At 45.2% G+C, this 21,988-nt stretch overlaps 1 protein-coding gene across 3 annotated transcripts in view; it reads right to left on the minus strand.

Annotated features, from left to right (window-relative positions):
• The window catches only part of CLIP1 (CAP-Gly domain containing linker protein 1), a 118,580-nt gene that overhangs the window by 67,281 nt on the left and 29,311 nt on the right, over positions 1 to 21,988 (minus strand). For all 3 annotated transcript variants that reach the window (XM_080821557.1, XM_080821559.1, XM_080821558.1), the window contains exons 2-3: positions 18,450 to 18,644; positions 13,854 to 14,425 (exon numbers count right to left, since the gene is read on the minus strand). In XM_080821557.1, the coding sequence (XP_080677683.1) occupies positions 13,854 to 14,425; positions 18,450 to 18,534 (657 nt within the window). In that variant the 5' untranslated portion in view covers positions 18,535 to 18,644. The remainder of the gene's footprint in view (positions 1 to 13,853; positions 14,426 to 18,449; positions 18,645 to 21,988) is intronic.

Below are 21,988 nucleotides of genomic sequence, written 5' to 3' on the forward strand. Positions count from 1 at the left end.
TTCATGGTTCCAAAAATTTTAATGCAATTATGCACTGAGGGGCGTCTGGGTGGAGCAGTCAGTCAAGCATCTGACTCTTGGTTTGGGCTCAGGTCCGACCTCAGGGTCTGGAGACCAAGCCCTGTCTCGGGCTTGGGCTCAGCCCGGAGTCTGCTTAAAAGACTCCCTCCCTGGGCTCCTGGGTGGCTCCTGGGCTCCTGGGTGGCTCAGTCCAGTGGTTAAGCGTCTATCTTCGGCTCAGGCTGTGATCCCAGAGTCCTGGGATAGGGCCCCACATCCAGTTCCCCGCTCAGCAAAGAGCCTGCTTCTCCTCCCTGCTGCATTCCCTACCTGTGCTTGCTGTCAAATAAATAAAATCTTAAAAAAAAAAAAAGACCCCCTCTCCCTCTGCCCCTTCCCTCCCACCCCTCCCAACCTCACCCTCCACCCTGTGCATGTATGCACACTCCCTCTCTCTCAAACAAATAAATCTCTTAAAATAAATAAATAAGTAACATAAAGGAGCAAGCCTCCAGGGAGGGCATCTCCCTCACTGAACTCTAGTCGCACTCGCCCCCTCCCACCACGCAGGGAAGGGAAGCACTGTTACTGACAGGCAATGCGCGCATCCTCCCAGCAGTACTACATGTGGATGAAAGCAAGCACTACTGTGTATGCTTATTCCTTCCTTTTATTTTTACACAAAAGTGGTGTTTTATATCCGCTGGGTTGTACCTTGCAGAACACAGACAACTTCCTTCTTTGTATTTGCAGCTGCTGTCATTCTACTGTATGGACGCGTTCCAGTTTATTCATGTCAGTCCCGACTGACAGACGCTTAAGTAGGGTTTTTTTTTTTTAAGATTTTATTTATTTATTTGACAGACAGAGATCACAAGTAGGCAGAGAGAGAGAGAGAGAGGAGGAGGAAGCAGGCTCCCTACTGAGCAGAGAGCCTGATGCGGGGCTCGATCCCAGGACACTGGGATCATGACTGGAGCCGAAGGCAGAGGCTTTTCACCCACTGAGCCACCCAGGCGCCCCGACACTTAAGTAGGTTTAATTAATTTAACACATTTAGAATTAGCCAAAATGATTTTTAAAACAAGATCAATGGGACTGTGTTAAAAGTAGATTACCTTGGGAAGGTAATTTATTTTACTGATCCTAAACCAGCTTTTAGTTTTTTCTTCCATTTTTGATGTTCTCTATTGTCTTGAAATCACATTTTATCCTATTTCCTTTTTCCTGCTTCCTTTTGGTTTATTGTTCTTGCTTTCCTAGTTTCTTTTTAAATTTTTAAAAAAATTTTTCATTTGAGGGGCACCTGGGTGGCTCAGTTGGTTAGGCAATTGCCTTTTGGCTCGGGTCATGATCCTGGAGTCCCAGGATCGAGTCCCGCATCGGGCTCCCTGCTCAGCGGGGAGTCTGCTTCTCCCCCTGACCTCTCTCCTCTCCTGCTCTCTCTCATTCTCTCTCAAAGAAATACAATCTTAAAAAAAAAAAAAAAGAATCTTTCATTTGAGGTGGGGCCTGAGCTCATGAGTGCGAGATCGAGAGTCACACGCTCCACCAGCTGAGCCAGTCGGGCATCCCTTTTTCCTAGGTTCTTAAGACCAACATGAAGTTTATTTTTGTCCTGCTTTTTAATACTAAAGGCACTTGTTTCTAAATTTTCTATGAATACAGCTTTCAGTGAATCTGGGATGACACATTTCTTTCCAGTTTTAACCCTTTGTTGAAGATGGAAAGATGTTAAGACCTCAAGCCTACATTCTTTTTCTCTAAAAGGGAAACTTTCTGTGAAACTGATTTAAGGAACCAAGGCAGATGGCTTAAGGCGCTCCACGCAGGAAGGGCTCGGGAAGGGTGACAGAGGGCAGGCAGAGCAAGGACATTACAGAAGCACCCTGGTGTCAAGACAGGCGTCACTGAGGCAAGATGGAGTTGGAGAAGACTCCATGGCAGGAGCCCTGTTGTGTCCGGCACTGTGACCCACAATGCCCAGCCCAGCCTAGCAAACACTCAACAAACATTTGCTGGATAAATGAAAGGTGACTTTCTCCTTTGGAACCTACAGAGCAAAGGCCGCTTTTCCACATAAACTGACCAAAGGAAAAAGATCACCTATGGCTGAGGCTGAATTTGATGTCTCAGAAGCAAGTGAAGGAGAAGATATGCTGACACAGAGTGTGGGCCCTGACGCTGAATAAGTTCAAATGCCAGCTCTATTGATTAGCCAAGTTGCTTAATTTCCAAAGCTCAGTTTCCTCATAAGTAAAATGGTGATAATTTGGGGACTATTGTGAGGATTAAGGAAAATAAACCACAAGAAACTGCTTTGGTGCCTGACAGTATAAGAGTCACATTCTGCTGGCAGCCAGTTTGCCCACACTAACGGGAGTACTAGTTCTAGATCCGGCACATTCAATCGTTCAGTACTCCTACTGGTGTTCACAGCATCTACTGTCTCCTACAGAAGCCGACCTCAGTTTTCTCCACCCCCCATACCACGCCACTCAGAGCTGCCGGCTACCCAGCATCCCATGAACAGAGCACGGATCAGTAAAGGTAACGTGATTTCATGGGATCTGTGGAGTTCTTTGGGGGTGAGTCTAAGCTACTGTCATGACAACTGTTTTTCCAAGAGGCAGCCAACAGGCTGTGGTCAGTACATAATCCAAGCAAACCACAGGCCTCATTCAGAAGCTTTATTTAAAAAGATCCCACAGGCAGGCCGGCGGGGTCTGTCTGCCGGTCCACGTGTCTGTGGCGTTCAACAAGAGCCCAGGGAAGCAGCCTGCGAGAGGCGGTGATTAAGGCCCTCCGGCAGGCGTGGATACATCTGGATTTCCAGCAGCTACCCTGCTGGCCTGTCACGGAAGAGGTGCCCAGAATATAGCGTATTTCAGTGTGACAACTGAAACCCACCACAAACAGGATCACTGAGGCCACAGGATCCTCGAGCTGGGATTTTCAGAATTCTTTCAGAAGAGAGAAGCCGGAAGAAAAATCCCCAGATTCTAGGACACCACAGAAGGAGTCACCTGGAGTCAGACAGAGGATACTGAGTATCAGGAATGTGGGAAAATCCTGCAGGCAAAAAGGCAATCTGACCTTGCATGGAAGAATCCGCGCTGGCCAAAGGCCCGCTGAGTGCACCGACTGCGGGAGCAGCTTCAGGGCCGAAGGCGATCCCGTTAAACATCAGTGAACACACACGGGGAAGAAGCCCCACCAGGGCAGGGAGTGTGGGAGAAACTTCAGTCAACCAGAGAGTCGGGCCATTCATGAAAAACTCCACACTGGACAGAAACCCCATGCGTGTGTTATTTGTCAGAGAAGCTTCAGGAATCAAAGGAGCCCTGCCGTAGAAAAGTTCACAGTGGTGAGAAGCCCTACAGACGTGATCGGTGTGGAAAAGCCTTTAGTCAGAAAGGAGGTTTCATTGTTCACATCAGAGTCCACATGGGCCTGAAACCTTATCCCTGTACACAGGGCAGGAAGAGTTTCCACACCAGAGGGCTCGGAATCCTACCTGGCAAAATCCGCAAGGAGAGACACCCTATCTGTGTGGCCCACGTGGGAAAAGCTTCACTCAGAGAGGAATGCACCAGCGAAGCTGCTCTCAAAGTCTCGCCCTCTGACCACCCTCTTCTTCTTCTTCTATTTTTAAGATTTTATTTATTTATTTGAGACACAGGGAGACAGAGACAGAGCATGAGCAGGGAGTAAGAGGCAGAGGGAGAGGGAGAAGCAGACTCTGCAGAGCAGGGACCTCGACATGGGGCTCGATCCCCGGACCCCGAGATCATGACCTGAGATGAAGGCAGACGCTTAACCGACTGAGCCACCCAGGCGCCCTTGACCACTTTCTTCAAAGGAAGTCCTCTTTATGAATTACAAGTACAAAATCCTCAGATTAAGCAACCTATCCAATTCCATGGAATGAATGGAGACTCTTTCAGAAGGACCATCATTAGGTAGGGGAAACTGACTTTTCTCCTTCCCTCCAAATGAATTTATGGAAAATAAATGTCATTTACTATAAAAGGATAAAAATCTTAAAAAGTTAAAAATAGGGGCGCCTGAGTGGCTCAGTCGTTAAGCACCTGCCTTCAGCTCAGGTCATGATCCCAGGGTCCTGGGATCAAGCCCTGCATCAGGCTCCCTGCTCAGCGGGAAGCCTGCTTCTCCCTCTCCCACGCCCTCTGCTTGTGTTCCCTCTCTTGTTGTGTCTTTCTGTGTCAAATAAATTTTTTAAAAATCTTTTAAAAGAAAGTTAAAAATATCACAAATAGCAGATAAGCAACTATTTCTCTAAATGGAACTAATAAAATATATATTTACCCTGAAGAAAAAAATACCATGCCACAAAATTTATTTGAAATGTATGACTACTGGTTCCTAGGATGGGTGGTTTTCTATACTTTTTCTCCCACTGAACTTTGAACTCTTCTTTTTTTTTTTTTAAGATTTTTAAAATTTATTTACTTGACAGAGATCACAAGTAGGCAGAGAGGCAGGCAGAGAGAGAGGGAAGCAGGCTCCTGCTGAGCAGAGAGCCCGATTTGGGACTCAAACCCAGAACCCTGGGATCATGACCTGAGCCGAAAGCAGAGGTTTTAACCCACTGAGCCACCCAGGCGCCCCCAAAGGTTGAACTTTTGACTCATATGACAGACAATATGCTTTCCCTCTTCCTGTAAAATATCAATGGTTGCTCAAAATATCTTCAACAGAGACAGGAAGTCACATGAAGTCCTAAAATCACTCAAACGCTTTTCTGCTTAATCACTCTACAGTTAGATTTTTTTCCTAAGCATTTATACATGATTGCATAAAGTTGGTTTTACTTCTCAAGTGTTTTAGAGAATCCACAGTATTTTATTTTATTTTATTTTTTTTTTTTAAAGATTTTATTTATTTTATTTGACAGAGAGAGAGAGATCACAAGTAGGCAGAGAGGCAGGCGGAGAGAGTGAGAGAGGGAAGCAGGCTCCCCGCCAAGCAGAGAGCCCGATGTGGGACTCGATCCCAGGACCCTGAGATCATGACCCGAGCCGAAGGCAGCGGCTTAAACCACTGAGCCACCCAGGCGCCCCCCACAGTATTTTAGTAGGTGCAGTTACATAAGGTATAAGACCCAATTTTCAAAATCTATGTGTTAGGGGACGATATCAAGATTCTTACAGAAAAAAAAATTTTCAACATAAAAACAAAAAACTAGATCCATGGCAAACACAAATAACTACCATCTCCTATCGTTACTCTCAAGATATGAGCATATTAACTCCTTAACTGTGGTCAGTCTAAGGCAAAATTAGAAGTCACTACTGGAGACAAAACTAATTTAAACTAGAAACTCAACCAAAGGAAAATGAAGTCAGTCATCATGCTTCAGAAAATCTCAGATTTATAAGTTCTCATTCACTCGCTCGATATTTATTTCTTGAATGCTTGGGTCCTTGAGACACAAATATAAACAGAACACAGTGCTGGCCACCAGTAGAGAGAGAAACTGGGACAAGTAATTCCACTGAAGAGTCGTAAGTGCTTTAAGACGTTTCTACAAAATGCTGCGGGAACAGACAAATGCCCTTCTTGCAAATTCCTGTACAAATAGGAACACTGACAAATTCTGCCGGCTAACGAGCCGGACACAGACAGGAAAGCGGAAACACATGACGCTCTCTGAACTCCCCCATCTTTTTACGATCAATCCCAAACAAACCGTGTAATCTCCCTGTGCCTCAGTTTACAAAGCTATCAAGTGTCCAGTGAGTGCTAACGAGGGACTGTCTCACAGGAATATGTGAGCAGCAAACCTTTGTGGACTGGTCTCTAACTTGCCCTGTTCTAAGTGTAGCAGCTTATTATTTTTTTTTTTTAAGATTTATTTATTTGAGAGAGAGACGGAGCAAGCGAGCAGAGGGAGGCACAGATGGAGAGGGAGAGAGAGGGACTTTCAAAGCAGACTTCCTGCTGAGCACAAAGCCCTGCGCAGGACCTTAAACTGAAACCAAGAGTTGGCCACCTAACAGACTGAGCCACCCAGGTACCCCAGGCCGCTTATTTATAAAAAGGTAAATATGGCTAATTGGTACTTACCAAGTACAGATTTAGCTCTGACTGAAAATTTAATCAGCTGTGAAATGAAGGTGCCAGCATAGATACTTTCTATCACCTCAACTAGGGACCCAACCCCTTTTGGGTTGGTTCCTCCAGGCAGGTCTCCCACAGAGAAGGGTAAAACCTTCCTGTTCTGTTTTTACCTCTTGTCATACCCTACAATTTTACTCCTCCCTTTCGAAGGTATGTGACAGCTATACCTAAAACCCTCTAGCTCTTTAACAATCTTTAGGGGTACCTGTTACGTTGGCAGGCACTATCCTAAGTGCTGGGGATATGAACATAGATGCCATACAAAGTTTCTAGACTTTCATGGAGCCTAAATTCTAGTCAGGGGAAAATGGACAATGAACAAGTAAATAACTGAGAAGAAAGTTTTAAGTAGCGAAGAGGGCTAAGAAACAAAACAAAATAGGGTGATGCCACACTGCCTGTGCAGGTGACAGGGAAAGGGTCCCCGAGGAGGTAACCTTTGAGCCAAGGCTCGAATGACTGACTACAAGCCACCAAGCATGCTGAGACATAGGGACAGAACATTCCAAGCAGAAGAAACAGCAAATCCCAAGGTGCAGATGAGTCTGGGGTTTAAGAAACAGCACGGGAGGGCACCTGGGTGGCTCAGTGGGTTAAAGCCTCTGCCTTCAGCTCAAGTCATGATCCCAGGGTCCTGGGATCGAGCCCCGCATCGGGCTCTCTGCTCAGCAGGGAGCCTGCTTCCTTCTCTCTCTGCCTGCCTCTCTGCCTACTTGTGAAATTTTTCTCTGTCAAAATAAATAAATAAATAAAATCTTTAAAAACAAACAAACAAACAAACGAAAAAAACCCAAAAAACAAAGAAACAGCCCGGGAGCCAGTATAGCTGAGTGGGGTGAGGCAAGGCGATGTGTGGAGGGAAGGGAGCTCTGAGAGGGTGGGCAGGGTGCAGAGCATGTGGGCCCTGCGGGTCCCGGGAAGGAAGTCAAATTTTTATCTGAATGTGATGGGAAGCCCTATTAGATAGCAGTGTGTTGGTTTTGGTCACTGCAAATCTATAGCACCAAGAGGTCTATAGCAAGGTCTGGCACAGAGGAGACAATCGACATATTTCCTGAATGGACTGGAGGGTGTTAAATACAGCTGTTACAGGTTCTCTAGGCTAAACAAACGTTGTGGTTTCTTTACTCCCTTTATGCCATCAACCCGTAACAGACGACAGTAAATAAATCCCCTTAGAAAATTAACATGACGAGGGGCGCCTGGGTGGCTCAGTGGATTAAGCCGCTGCCTTCGGCTCGGGTCATGATCTCAGGGTCCTGGGATCGAGCCCCGCATCGGGCTCTCTGCTCAGCGGGGAGCCTGCTTCCCCTTCTCTCTCTGCCTGCCTCTCTGCCTACTTGTGATCTCTCTATCTGTCAAATAAATAAATAAAATCTTTAAAAAAAAAAAAAAAAAAAAAAAAAAAAAAAGAAAATTAACATGACGAGCACAGATGATGTAGAACAGATACTCTCTCATAAACTCTAACTCGCCTGAGAACAAACAGGTAAAGATGACATAATTATGAAGACAATGGTTAAAAGGAGAAAAAGTTACGTTTGACTTGCGTGTTAACTCTTGAAATCCATCTTCTCTTCCCAGGAAGAAAAGGGGGGATGGGGTAGAGTGGGGGGTAATGTGGGCACAGAACTACTAACTCTTTCATACAAATTTATAAGTACCAAAATCAGAATATTTTGAACTAGGAGCATGAATCCCTTTAACAAAAACTTAAGTAAATAGTGAATGGATAAATAAAATGTGGTCTATCCATAAAAGAGAGTATTTTAGTCATGAGAACCAATGAACTACAACACGGTGGGCCTTAAAACAAAATTTATGTGGAAGCCAGACACAAAAAAAACCTCTGTTACACGATGGCATTTAGAGAAAATGTCCAGGAAAGGTGTATGCCAGGAGGCAGATCAGTGATTGCCTGGGGTTGGAAGTGGAGTAGAAATGCCTTGCCAAGTGGTAAGAGGGAACTTCTTAGGGTGAGAGAAATATTCTAAAACTGAATTATAGTGACTTCCTAACTGTATACATTTATTAAAAATCATTGGGGCGGGGTGCCTGGGTGGCTCAGTGGGTTAAAGCCTCTGCCTTTGGCTCAGGTCATGATCTCAGGGTCCTGGGATTGAGTCCCTCATCAGGCTCTCTGCTCGCCAGGGAGCATGCTCAGACCCTTCCCACCCCCCCCACCCCTCCCCTGCCCGGCGTGCCTCTCTACCTACTTGTGATCTCGGTCAAAAAAAAAAAAAAATTTTTTTTAAACGAAGTTGTACTGGGGTACCTGGGTGGCTCAGTCAGTTAAGCGACTGCCTTCAGCTCAGGTCACGATCCCGGAGTCCCAGGATCCGCATCCTGCTCCCTGGTCAGCAGGGAATCTGCTTCTCCCTCTGACCCTCCCCTCTCTGTGCTCTCTCTTATTCTGTCTCTTTCAAATAAATAAATCTTCAAAAATAAATAAACAGAGTTGTATTTACTAGTGTAGAAATGCCTCGAATCTATAGAAGTATATTATGAAGGGTTTACACTAAATGGCCCCGCTACGGGCATGTTTTAAGTACAGATAAATCTCACAGACATAACTGAACAAATCAAGAAAGACACAAGAAGGAAGTACGTGCTGCGTGAACTGTAGTTCTTTTAAGGTTCAAGCACACACAAAAAAACCTTATGAATAAAGTTCTTTTTTGACTCTCAAGAAGACTTTTTCCTCTTTCACAGTATCTGAAAGACCTACAGATCTACACTGCAAGATTCTTCGTGTAAGAGCTCTGGGAGCGGCTCGTAAGAAAATAAAGCTTGTCGTTTCAAAAATAAAATGCTGGGGCGCCTGGGTGGCTCAGTGGGTTAAAGCCTCTGCTTTCGGCTCAGGTCATGATCCCAGAATCCTGGGATCGAGCCCCGCATCGGGCTCTCTGCTCAGCAGGGAGCCTGCTTCCCCCTCTCTCTGCCTGCCTCTCTACTTGTGATCTCTGTCTGTCAAATAAATAAAAATCTTTTTAAAAAATAAATAAATAAAAAATAAAATAAAATGCTGAAACGTCTCCCCATACACAGTCATAAGCTAAGAATTCAGCATAGAACACACAGTTGTGTTGAAACACAACAGCTGGAAGTCAGTCGCCTCCTTGAATAATCAAATATACCTTAAAAACGCAGCAAGACCGTCTGAAAAACAACCAGGGCAATCAGTTACCCCAGAGATTCCCAGTCTGCAAAGAGGTATGTTTCCGAGAGTCCAGCAAACCGCAGCAGAAAGCAGCCTCCAGTGAGACGCGCGCAGTATTCATGAGGACAGATGGGAGCACAGAGAGGCCAGAGAGACATGGCAAAAAGACACAGATGAGTTTGCTACAAGCAGCTCTGAGGTCCCTCCTCGAGCCTCCAGATACTAAGCCCAAATCAGCACAGCTTACTCTGTGGCTAATTCGTTCCACTGGTGACTGTGAGCATAAGGTGCGGGGGAGAGGTGACAAGGGGGAGCTTCTGCAAGCCCTAAGTGCCTTCCTGAGACACACGTGCCTGATTCAGTCATAGCTCCAGAGCTCCTGCCTGGCTCTCACACAGCTCGTCTGGCTGAACATCGCACCCAATGCAGAAACCTACCTGCTCGCTCCTCCCGCAACGGGGGGAAGAAGCAAAGTTACTTGGGGCGAAGGTTTGGAGAAGGCAAGCTCCCCTCCCGCCTCCTCTGCACTAGTTCAGCATGGCAAGAGCCATGAGGGGGCCCTGTGGGTAGGACTGGGAAAATTCTAGACCAAACCTCGCATAACGGGGATCTAATGATCTTAGTTTCACTGGGATTTTGGTAATCAACAGCATTTTTCTTTAATTAGGAGAATTCCAGATCAAATATTTTAGATTTCTAAACCTAATTTCCTTAATAAATTAATCTTGAAGTAAAAATGTTTCCTATTTCTAAATCAAAGATTTCTATTAAGCAAGACAGCATGTTAAAGGAGAAAAAAACATCTGAACTGGGGCGTGAGGACACAATGAGACATGAACACATTTATCTCACACCCACACAACCTGAGGTAAGTCCTGTTTCTTCTCTGGCCTCCAGTATACTACATACAGATACACACACACATACACACACACACACACATACATACACACACATACATATATGTGTGTATATATAATATACATCTATATTTCAGTATTTTATATATATGTACGGATGGATTTTTTTTTTTAGATTTTTAAAATTTATCTATTTGACACAGAGAGAGAGAAAGCAGCAGCAGCAGCAGCAGAGGGACAGGGAGAAGCAGGCTCCCTGCTGAGCAGGGAGCTAATATGGGGTTTGATCCCAGGATCCCGGATCATGGCCTGAGGCAAAGGCAGATACTTAACTGAGCCACCCAGGTGCCGCTGGGCTTCAGTATTATAAGCAAAAAGAGGCATTTGGTGATCTCAAGATTCTGTCCAGCTCTAAAATCCTGTGGTTCTAAGGTACTCCTGTAATTTCTCCCAGAAATACTAACCAAAGGCAGTAAATAATTTTACCGCTTCTGATAACACACTCATATGACTTCAGATTCTCACAGATTTAAATGAAATTCTGTTCCAAGTACACTGGTTTTGGACATGGCATTAAAATTTTCCTAGAAATACACCGTTCAAGTCTCTACGACCCAAACAGCATCTGCACATTCTCCTTCCTTCTTCCCATAGAACTGCAGGAAGTCTCCCTCTCTTAATCCAAGGCCAAGCGATCCCCCTGGGTGAACTGGGGGTGCCACCTCCTTCCAGGAACCTTATCCACCACTGACCCCCCCTCTTTACTGTATCTTTAACCTGTTCCCTGAGTCTAGCTCAGTTTAGTTAGGATATAAATACCCCAGACCCTGCCATCTTGAAAAAAAGAAAATAAACAAAATCTTTCTGAGACCCAACACTCCTCCCGGCTGACCTCTGAGCTCTCCTCCAACTTCCAACCTCCTCAAAGAATGGTCACCTCCAACCCGTTCTTACCCACGTCCAATCCATTCTTACAAAGCAGCCAGAGTGGTGTTCCCAAGCTACAAATCCAACATCACTCTCGTTGTTCTTAATGAGAACAGCCTGTCCTCGTAGGCCCCATGGCACTTGTCCCCGCAGACCCCACATCACTAACCAGGCTCACCTCCTACCACACACTCACTGCGTCTGGGGAAGGACGCCGGCCTTTTCCCCAAACACGCCAAAGCCCTCCCGTCTCGGGGAGTCTGTCCACCCTCAGCAAGAAGACTCCGGCTCCCCACCACCACTTCCTGCTGCCGGGCCAATTCCTATCCTTCAGGTCCACTTTAATCATGACAGCCTCCTGGAAGCCTTTGGTTGTCAGTTAAACCAAGGTGACCGTGTCATTCCGGCTGTCTTAGCAGCCAAGCAGTATGCCACTGGACCAGTATTTCAATCACCTGTTTGTCACATTGGCCGGAGGAAAGGGAGAGTTTCTTATTTTGAAAGTGTGCTCCGTGGTTTCTTGAATGGGAAAGAGGTCGTTTACAGATAAGCGCTTAGGACAGCTTAGGACAGCACCGCCTACACTCTGCAGTCTCATCTACAAGGTGGTCCTGTGCTGAGGTCATAGGTTTCTGATTTAACCAAAGCTCACTAGGTAAGTATGGGCCGTAAGCCTTAAAATCTGTCTATGCCCTTTAACCTAGTAATTCCACCTCTATGAAGTTATCCTATAGAAGTAAGATATATACCCAGAAAAAATTTTAGAAGATTCATGGTAGCAATATCTATACAGCAAAGAAGAAAAAAAAGTTAGCATCCTGACTCTCAACCTTGGGTAGTGAGTTCAAATCCCACAACTGGTGTAGAGATTACTTAAAAATAAAAAGATCCTTTAAAAAGAAAAGAAAGGGCACCAAAAAGTCTTTGTTGCCACAAAAGAGCAGCTGTACCAAATTCAAAGCTGGTACATCAGCGAACATCAGCTAAACAAACAAGATACAGCTTGAGCTCCATCGCACAGAAATGCTATCTTAAAAATGCTTTAAGTTCTGATGCATCAACCTTTGAAATTCATGATGATTGTAACTGAAGAAGGAACCTACTGACCTTGAAACTAAGGGATCCAGAAGGAACCCCGTAATGGTAAGAAGTATTAGTGGACCCCCAAAGATATGTGAGGCCTCCTCAATGCATGGAGGTGCTATGGGCCTGGGAGGCAGAAGTTCTGGGTTCTAACTCTAAAATCTGCTGAGAACTCACTACGTAATTAGATAGTCACTTCATTTCTCTGGGCTTAAGCTTCCTTATCCGTAAGACAACAGTCATCAAAAACACTTCCAATTTTACAACTATACTGTCAATCATCAGCTCTCCACAAAAGGCCCCGAAGTAAAAAGACCACAGTTTAAAGGACAGGTCCACCCCTCTTTGGGTTGGGAGCCCTTGGACTGATGACTCCACTCCCCCGAGCCTCCGTCTCGTCCTCAGTTCCCCAAGGCTGCTCCAGAGCACTGTGGAAATGTTGCATGAGACACATGGTACACTAAGGGCTAAGAGCTCTTCTCGTCCTCCTGCGGCATTCCTGGAAGCTGCCAGGCCTGGAGGAATTTATAGCTGCTGAACAGATACAAGGAAAGGCAGAGCACCAGGTCAGAGACTGCTGGCCAACTTCAGGCCCTACACTGAACTGACTGAAGTGTGGGAAGAGTAAAATAGTAAAGCTTCAAATTTCCGTCAGGGAGAGACAGAGTTGCCTGAGTGTTCGCTGTATCCCAGGCACTGCTAAGAATTTTATATGCATTATCTAATGCAATCCTTTCAATGATGCTAGGAGGTTAGTACCAGTATCACCTCATTCTTACAGATGAGGAACCTCGAAGTTAAAGAACTTGCTGAGGTCACAAAGGCAGAGCTGGGGGTCAGCTCTGGCCTCTTGTTCAAAACAAAGAACAAACTGGGTGCCTGGGTGACTCAGTCGGTTAAGCATCTGCCTTTGGCTCAGGTGCTGATCCCGGGGTCCTGGGATCAAGCCCCTCCTTGGGCTCCCTGCTCAGTGGGGAACCTGCTTCTCCCTCTCCCACTCCCCCTGTTTGTGTTCTCTCTCTTGCTGTGTGTGTCTCTCTCTCTGTCAAATAAATAAATAAAATCTTTTAAAAGTCAATCAATCAATCAAAGAACAAAATCACTAGTCACAGCATTGACTTTATACATTGTTTCTTGCTTATTAGTAAATAGAAACTACTATACACTTCCTTCCTCTTCCTAGATCTCAAGCAGACAACTCCCAACCTTAAAGGAAAAGAAACCGGAGATTATTTCAAAGGCACAGAAATTCTGAAATAACTTCCTATGATGCCTGAGTTTTTCAAGACACCTTAGGAAGCAGGATCTTATACATGCCCACACACCATCCTTACAGCAAAAACTACAAACCAAGGGGAAAAAACCTTTTATAAAAGCACCCCAGTCCACTTCTGAGCTTGTTTTGTCAAGTAATAGTTACGAGTAATAAACTCAATGTTCCTTTGGCTAAACTGGTCGACAGAATCAGAACCAATCATTACAAACTTAAGCTCATAACTACGCTCAAATCATATAGTCAGCTTCTAGTTTGTTCCATGTTCACACATAAACCAAACACTAAAAAAGCTGGGTAATTTCTCTATTAATGAATGGTCCTTCTAGAACAGACTCCAAGTCTGTCTGTGTACATTTCAACCATTCGTCAGTTCAACACAATGACCTCAGGCTTCTAGACTCACCAATACTCTGTCTCCAATTTTGAGCTCTCTCTCTCCTTTCTTGATGGAACCGGCCTCTGAGAGGTTGGAGATAGATTCACTGGCAGTTTTTGTAAGGTTGCTGATCTGAGATGTAGCTGAAGGTTCCTTTGTTGTTGGCTGGGCTGATTTATGGGGGATATTTGAAGGGGCTGCTGGGGAGGGGGTCATCATGCTGGCTGCGGAGGTGGACAGAGGCGAAGTCGTTCTGGAAGCAGGCGTTGTCTGCAGGCCGTTAGCCTCATCTTCTGCCTGCACCTTCCTTGTCAGCTTCGAAGGGCGGGTGAAAATGCCTTTTAGAGGCTCACACTGGAAATACCGAACTCCTGCCACCGAACCATCATTCTTGCCTATGGGTTCATCTAAAACAATCCCGGCCCACTGGCCTGGGGCAAACTGGGTTTCTCCCAGAAACTGGATGAATCCAGGCTTATTCCCATTCACCCAAACTCTCTCCCCGACGCGAAAGTCATCCACAAACTCCTCTTGTGCCTCAGAGGACGGTGTGTTTGATGCTTTCTCACTGGATGCTGTTCTTTCTACCGGAGCTACAACTGCAAAGAGAAGAAAGGATCAGAAAAGACTCAATCTCAAATGCAAGCAGACAACTCATAACTTGAAAGAAAATAAACTGGAGAAAGTCCAAGCAAGAGGAGCACTCACGGCTCTTCTAAGATATTCTGTACATCTGTCCTTCTATTCTGTTCTTTTTTTTTTTTTTTTTTTTTAAAGCAAGGAGGCCAAAAGTACTTGACCCATTCGGGCGCCTGCCTGGCTCGGTTGGAAGCGCATGGACTCTTGATCTCAGGGTCATGAGTTTGAGCCCCATGTTGGGTGTAGAGATCACTTAAATCAATAAAACTTAAAAAAAAAAAAAAAAAGGGACTCAGCCCATCACTACCATTTTCAATTCTGTCGAAACTCAGTGAGCTGGTAGGATTTAATCTTTATTGGCAATTAAGTCTGGAAAGTCAAAGCAAGTGGGGAAAAAAGTCCCTTTCCCCAAGTTCATAACACAGGCCTGATTTCATTCTTTCCCCCACCCCCTGCCACACATATCTTGAGGAAACAACTTCCCGATCCCTGGAGAGGGGCTCTATTCCCACGGGTTAGAGTGGTCAGGGAAGGCTGACAAGTCCAGGACCCTGGAGACACAGATCCGCACTCGGGCTTGGAGGAGGAGGAGATTCAGGGCCACAGCCCTGCCATCTCACTCCAAGACCACCAGATGAACCCTATTCCTTCGCTGGCAGAGACGGAAAGCACAGCAAGGGGGAAAGACAGCACCCGGCCCAACTCCCTGCTAAGGCAAGATGACTTCATGCGATCTCTACCCTGCGGTAAAAACAGAAGTTATATTTTGCCAGAAACGTGATATTTACACCAGAAACTCAAGCATTCAACCACTAAGTATTTATTAAATATTTGCTATGAACTGGCAAAGAAAGCCCATATTCTTAAGTGCTCTACCATTTAGTAGGCAGACTGTGACCTTAGCTGGTAGATAACCTCTCTGAGCTCAATTTCTTCACCTGTAAGGGGAAAGTAGTATATAAAGAGTTTTATTAAATCAGGGGTGCCCGGGTGGTTCAGTCATTAAGCGCTTGCCTTCGGCTCAGGTTATAATCGCAGGGTCCTGGAATCAAGTCCCACATCCAGCTCCTTGCTCGGCAGGGAGGCTGCTTCTCCCTCTCCCACTCCCCCTGCTTGTGTTCCCTCTCTCACTGTGTCTCTCTTGTCCAATAATTTTTTCAAAAGAGAGGTTTAAAAATAAAATAATGTACTTATTTATGCTCCCCCTTTCTATGGGTTTTTACCACTCCAGCACTAGTCCCAAGCATTGTTCTCAGTAGGGGACAGAGCAAGACAGCATAGTCCATGCCCTTTTAGAGCCCAGAGCTTAGAGGTGTGGACACGGTCAAGAGACACACCAGGTAATCTCAGATGACAGAAGTGCTGTGGAGGAGACAGGGCCTTTAGGCAGAGCAGTCAGGGAAGGCCTCCTGGAGGAGGAGGTCACATCTGGCCCGAGGCCTGATCGAAAGAAAGAAAGCGTGAACTACAGGTAGATTGGGAAACAGTTGTCTGGCCAGCCTATAGCAGGTGCTGAACATCCCCTCACGCTACCTGTTAGAAGAGACTGTCATTTCGATTTGTGAAGGGTTTTTTTGTTTTTTTGGTTTTTTACAAGACAATAAATTATCGCAAATCAAACAGATAATAATCTGCCAAAGACAGGCCAGCCAAGTCAGTTTCTTAGAATCCATTCCAGTTGTGTACATGAACCATTCTTCCTGACAGGGTGCCGCAAGCATGAGTTTCTGAAAAATAATCTTCAAAAAAGGGCCCAAACAGGAAACGATCTCCTTTTAAGCATCTAAGTTTTAGTGTTTATAAGCTGCTTTACTCTTAATAACAACATGCACCGTGTGGCAAGTACTGTTGAGGAAACCAAGCTGAATTTCTCATGATCCCCTGCCTGACTTTACATGCTAAGGGATGTGCACAAAAAGGGCTAAAAAGTGAAAAAGACAATGCTAAAATGCGCTGGGGTGGGGTGAGGATGACCGTGGGAGGGTGCAAGGAACCGGCAGCACTCAAAGGGGTCCTCAAGAGAGGAATGATTTGGAGGGGAAGGAGAACAGGAGACACCACAGTAAAGCTTTCTTCTCCTCTAACATGTTTTACGGCCTCCCTGGTAAGACCCCAGTTTTATCATGATACACAAAATGGAAATCGGAGGGGGAGATGAACCATGAGAGACTGTGGACTCTGAGAAACAAACTGAGGGTTTTGGAGGTGGGGGGTTGGGTGAGCCTTGTGGTGGGTATTGTGGAGAGCACGTATTGCATGGAGCACTGGGTGTGGTACATAAAAAATGAATTTGGGAACACTGAAAAAAAATAAAATAAAACAATATTTAAAAAAATTAAAAACAGGGGGCACCTGGGTGGCTCAGTGGGTTAAAGCCTCTGCCTTCGGCTCAGGTCATGATCCTGGGGTCCTGGGATCAAGCCCTGCATCAGGCTCTCTGCAAACCAGAGAGCCTGCTTCCCTTCCTCTCTCGCTGCCTGCCTCTCTACCTACCTCTGATCTCTATCTGTCAAATAAACAAATAAAATCTTATAAAAAATTTTAAAATAAATTAAAAAGAGAAAAAAATGTAAATTACTTGGGATCTTCATTCAGTCAAATATTTACTGAGCTCCTGTTAAGAGCCAGGCAATGTTCTAGGTATGTGGGTAAATTTGGGCAGTGAAAAAAAACTACAAAGATCCTTGCCCTCGTGGAAGATCAATGAGGTTTTAAGGAAAAATCTGAAGAAAAATGTTGGACTTAATATTTCATGGTGGACACCTGTCTGAATGGCTGATAACCTATCTAATAGCATATAAACCACACGAAAAGACCAGAAAAGCAAGCATCAGATGCCCTGACTCTCTTATTGAAGACCTTACGTGGTCATTATGGGCTGTAACAGTGGTGGAGGAGACAGAGAGCAGCTGGGAAAGAGGCTGCTGAAGACCATCAAGGCCACGGGTTCATCTACGACACGGGGAGGGTTTCCTGCGTGACCTAAATCAAGCCAGGGCACTGCCTGCTCCCTTGAAACCAATGGCCAACTTCAGATCACTCAGCGACATCAAATCTTTTAAGCCAGGGTCATCCTTCTTTTCTTTACACATCCCTAAACCCCAAAGAGAAAGGCCCCGTTGAGTTCAGGGAGACCCAGAGAGAATATCTTTTTTTTTTCTTTTTGAAGACTTTATCTATTTGACACAGAGAGACACAGTGAGCGAGGGAACGCAAGCAGGGGGAGTGGGAGAGGGAGAAGCAGGCTTCCCGCAGAGCAGAGAGCCCAATGCGGGGCTCGATCCCAGGATGCTGGGACCATGACCTGATCGAAAGGCAAATGCTTAACGACTGAGCCACCCAAGCACCCCGAGAAAAAATATCTTAACATTGTAAGGATTAAATACTGAAGTCACTTAACTATTTTAGCACCTTGCACTAAATTAACTAAGAGCTCTTCCTTAAGATTTGTAGATACAGGGAGAGCCTGGGCGGTTCAGTCAGTTGAGCAGCCAACTCTTGACTTTTGGCTCAAGTCAGGATCTCCGGGTCCTGGGATCGAGCCCTGTGTTGGCGGTCGGCACTCAGGGGGGAGTCCGCTTCAGGATTCTCTCTCCCTATGTCCCTCCCCCAACCCTGCTCGCAATCTCTCTCTCTCTCTCTCTCTCAAATAAATAAATCTTAAAAAAATATTTTTAGGTATAAAATTCCGTACTTTCAAAGGGAGAGCAAGAGAGCACGAGCAGGGGGAGTGGCAGAGGGGGAGGGAGAGGGACAAGCAGACTCCCCACTTAACCACATAGCCCCTACACAGGCCTGGACCTCAGGACCCTGAGCCAAAACCACGAGTCAAACTCCTAATCAACTGAGGCACCCAGGTGCCCGTAAAGGTCCATGTCTTTTCATTAAAACGTCTTCAAATAATTTCAAAAATATGAAATTGTTTAAGGCTGTCTTCTTAAAATTTTCAAACAGGATTCTAACTTAGATATCAATCATCCTTACCAGCAGCAGGCGTCTTCAAGGCTGTGCTTCCAGGCTTAAGGATCTTGGTGGGGGCCTTAAGCCCACTTGGTTTTAGCATACTCATTGTCCTTAGTGTGTCAGAGCTGTTCTTCCTTTGCCTGTTGCCACTATCTTGCCCCAACCATTGATACAACTGTGGGTGTTTCTATGGTGAAGTCAGTCTCTGGGTTAAATCTGCAGGAGAAAAATATAAACAGAATTTAGAATCCATGGGAGGAAGAAAGCAGAAGTGACACCTATTATTAAAGCGGCTTTCACAAGCTCAACTTTTCCTTACACACGATGACAAACTGTCTCCACACTAAACCCAGGAAGCTAGATTAAAACACGAAGGTGCTGCTGAGATGGATTTAGAAGCAATTTACGACACTAAAAACAAGCAGTTGAGCCTAACAATACATTCACTTCTCTTTACCTAACGTTACGAGCTCAGTATGGTGCCTGAAGTCCACACCGTCCACAGAAGGGGGTTCCGAAAAATGTGCACCAACCTTAACAGCAGGAGAAGAACGGAGCATTCGGTTTTTACTTCATTCATTTCTATGTTGCTTAAGTTTTATGACCACAAGCCTGTATTAACTGCATACTTTTTTAAGTTCACAGAATTATGCAACACTCGATCTAAAACCATGTCTATGTGAGACTAGAGTAAGGTCAAACTCTGTAAGAAAAAGCTGTATCTGGGAAGTGCCTAGGGAAAAAAATTTTTTTTGTTCTGTCTATAGAAACGCAATATAATTTTTTTAAGATTTTATTTATTTGACAGAGAGAGATCACAAGTAGGCAGAGAGGCAGGCAGGGGGCGGGGGGGGACGCAGGTCCCCGCTGAGCAGAGAGCCCGCTGTGGGACTCAATCCCAGGACCCTGAGATCATGACCTGAGCCCAAGGCAGAGGCTCCAACCCACTGAGCCACCCAGACGCCCCAGAAATGCAATATAATTCTGATTTACTCAAGACCAGGTATGAATCTACAACTTTGGGGCTCAGGCAAAATGGGATCTGTCTTAGTCTAAGAAGAGGAGAGACACACTTAATGTACTGAGCACTGGGTGTTATTTCCAACTGATGAATCGCTAAATTCTACCTCTGAAACTAACTTAAAAAATTAAAAATTAAAAAAAAAAGAAGACTGGAAAGGTTTTGGGATTCTGGAATATGGGGAAAGATTTCCAGACATTACATTTAAAAATGGAATAATTCAATCAAAGAGAAAAATGCTATTTACTAACTCCGTCAAACAATTGTGTTTTTGTACTTTTCTCTGCTAGTGGAGCTTGGACGACGACGCACTGATGTTACTCTGCCATCCCACCTCTCTTACAAGCAATGACAAGCACCAGCGAAAAAATCTAGCCAGGGATGACGGAGGAGCCTCTATGGTCCCTGAAGTGGGCTGAAGGGTGTCACTGCCCCACCCCCAACAAAGATGTATCCATCCAGAGCCTGTGAATGTGACCTTATTTGGAAGAAGAGTCTTTGCAGACGTGATTCAGTTAGAAATATTGAGATGAGATCATCCTGGATTACCTGAGTGGGCCCTAAAGCCAACCACAAGTGTCCTTACTAAAGGAAGAGAACACACCAAGGAGGTACCAGGAGATGAAGGCAGAGACTGCAGTGATGTGTCCAAAGCCAAGGATGGCCAATAGCCACCAACAGCTCAGGGACAGGCATGAGACAAGTGTTCCCTCAGGGCACAGGTAAGGAATCAGCCTGCGGGCCCGGTGCTTTTTGACTTCTGGCCTCCAGAACCCAGAGAACACATTTCTGTTGTTTTAAGACCTCCAGTTTGTGACAATCTGTTAAGATGGCCCTAGAAGGGGCGCCTGGGTGGCTCAGTGGGTTAAGCCTCTGCCTTCAGCTCAGGTCATGGTCTCGGGGTCCTGGGATCCAGCCCCGCATCAGGCTCTCTGATCATCAGGAAGCCTGCTTCCTTCTCTCTCTCTCTGCCTACTGTGATCTCTGTGTGTCAAATAAATAAATAAAATCTTAAAAAAAAAAAAAAAGATAGCCCTAGAAGACTAATACAGCCACATCAGCTTTTCTGTTGAAAGATAATCAGACTGAAGAGAAATCATGCCAAGACAGTTGCCTCATTAGGCTCCATCTGCAGATTCCCCATGGTTCTTAAGAGGGTCCAAAATGGTACAAGGTGTTTTTTAAAATGTCAAAAGTAAATTACGTGGTTTTGAGAAGACTCTGATTAACAGAGAAAGAAATGCTATTTCCTGGAAGGCCAATCCTGACTATTAAAACAAAATCCCCAGGCTCCTTTCTGTCTCCACCGTCATCGTCCCTGCCATGAGGGGGGCAGTGGGTGTGGGAGTCAGGGTGCCAGGACAGGTGGCTGATTCAGGGTCAGGTTTGAAACCACCTGCTTCACTATCAGACCCTCACCATACACAGCCTGTAAGTTACAAGCAGATTTACTGGCTCTTGCTATTGCCTTAGATGGAAGGGAATGGCTGAGTCCCTTCTAACTTCAGCTAAGAAAGACTACTTACATGTCCAGAGAATCTGAGAAGGATGGTGACAGGCGAAGGGCAGAAGCTGCCACGGGGACTTGCTATGCTGTGTCTACTCTTCACCCTGGCCAACATCGTAAGGTAAAAGGGTCAGGTAGGTAAGAATAGGACAGAGCACAATGATCCTGGGGAAGGTATTATGATGGTAAGAAAAGAGGATGACATGCTTCTTAAAATACTTTCACTCAGGCAGAACAGTGAGTTCTTGGGCTCTGGTCAAGCACTCCTCCCTAAAGAGAGATTTTGAAAACCACCACAATCAGCAACTTGGAAGCCTCAGCCAATTTCAAATTTTGCAGCTCACAAAAATCTGACCATCTAAAAGCCTCAGCCTAAGGAACAGAGCATGGGGTTATTAAGAACCTAAGAATAGGAAAAAAAAAAAAAAAAAAGAACCTAAGAATAGGGGCGCCTGGGTGGCTCAGTGGTTAAGGCCTCTGCCTTCGGCTCAGGTCATTATCTCAGGGTCCTGGGATAGAGCCCCGCATCGGGCTCTCTGCTCGGCGGGGAGCCTGCTTCCTCCTCTCTCTCTGCCTGCTTCTCTGCCTACTTGTGATCTCTGTCTGTCAAATAAATAAATAATCTTAAAAAATTTTAAAAAAAACTAAGAATAGTGATAAACCCAAAGTCTAGGACTTCGTGGTCTAATGTGAATGCCTCTGCCTCGTGGTCCATCTGAGTCATTTGAATCCCAAAGCAGAGAACTGTGACCAAGATATAATAACAAAGGAGAAAAGTCCAGTCTGTCTCAATAAAAGAATCAGGAGCAACACCAGCCATGCTGGGTTTTTTAAATCTTCCAATTCAAGTTTCTTCTTCATGTATTATTAATGAATGGCATGTCAGGCTTGATTTTAAAAAATCAATTTGCTGAAAAACAAAAGATCAAAGTCTTGGTCGTGGTACCCACAAACTGTAATGACCAAAAAGCAACATCTCTGCATAATCTTTCAAGGTCAGTGAATGTCACCTTAAAACTAATCAATTCCAAA

Source organism: Martes martes (genome assembly GCF_963455335.1).
Source record: "Martes martes genome assembly, chromosome: 13".
Lineage (NCBI taxonomy): Eukaryota > Metazoa > Chordata > Mammalia > Carnivora > Mustelidae > Martes > Martes martes.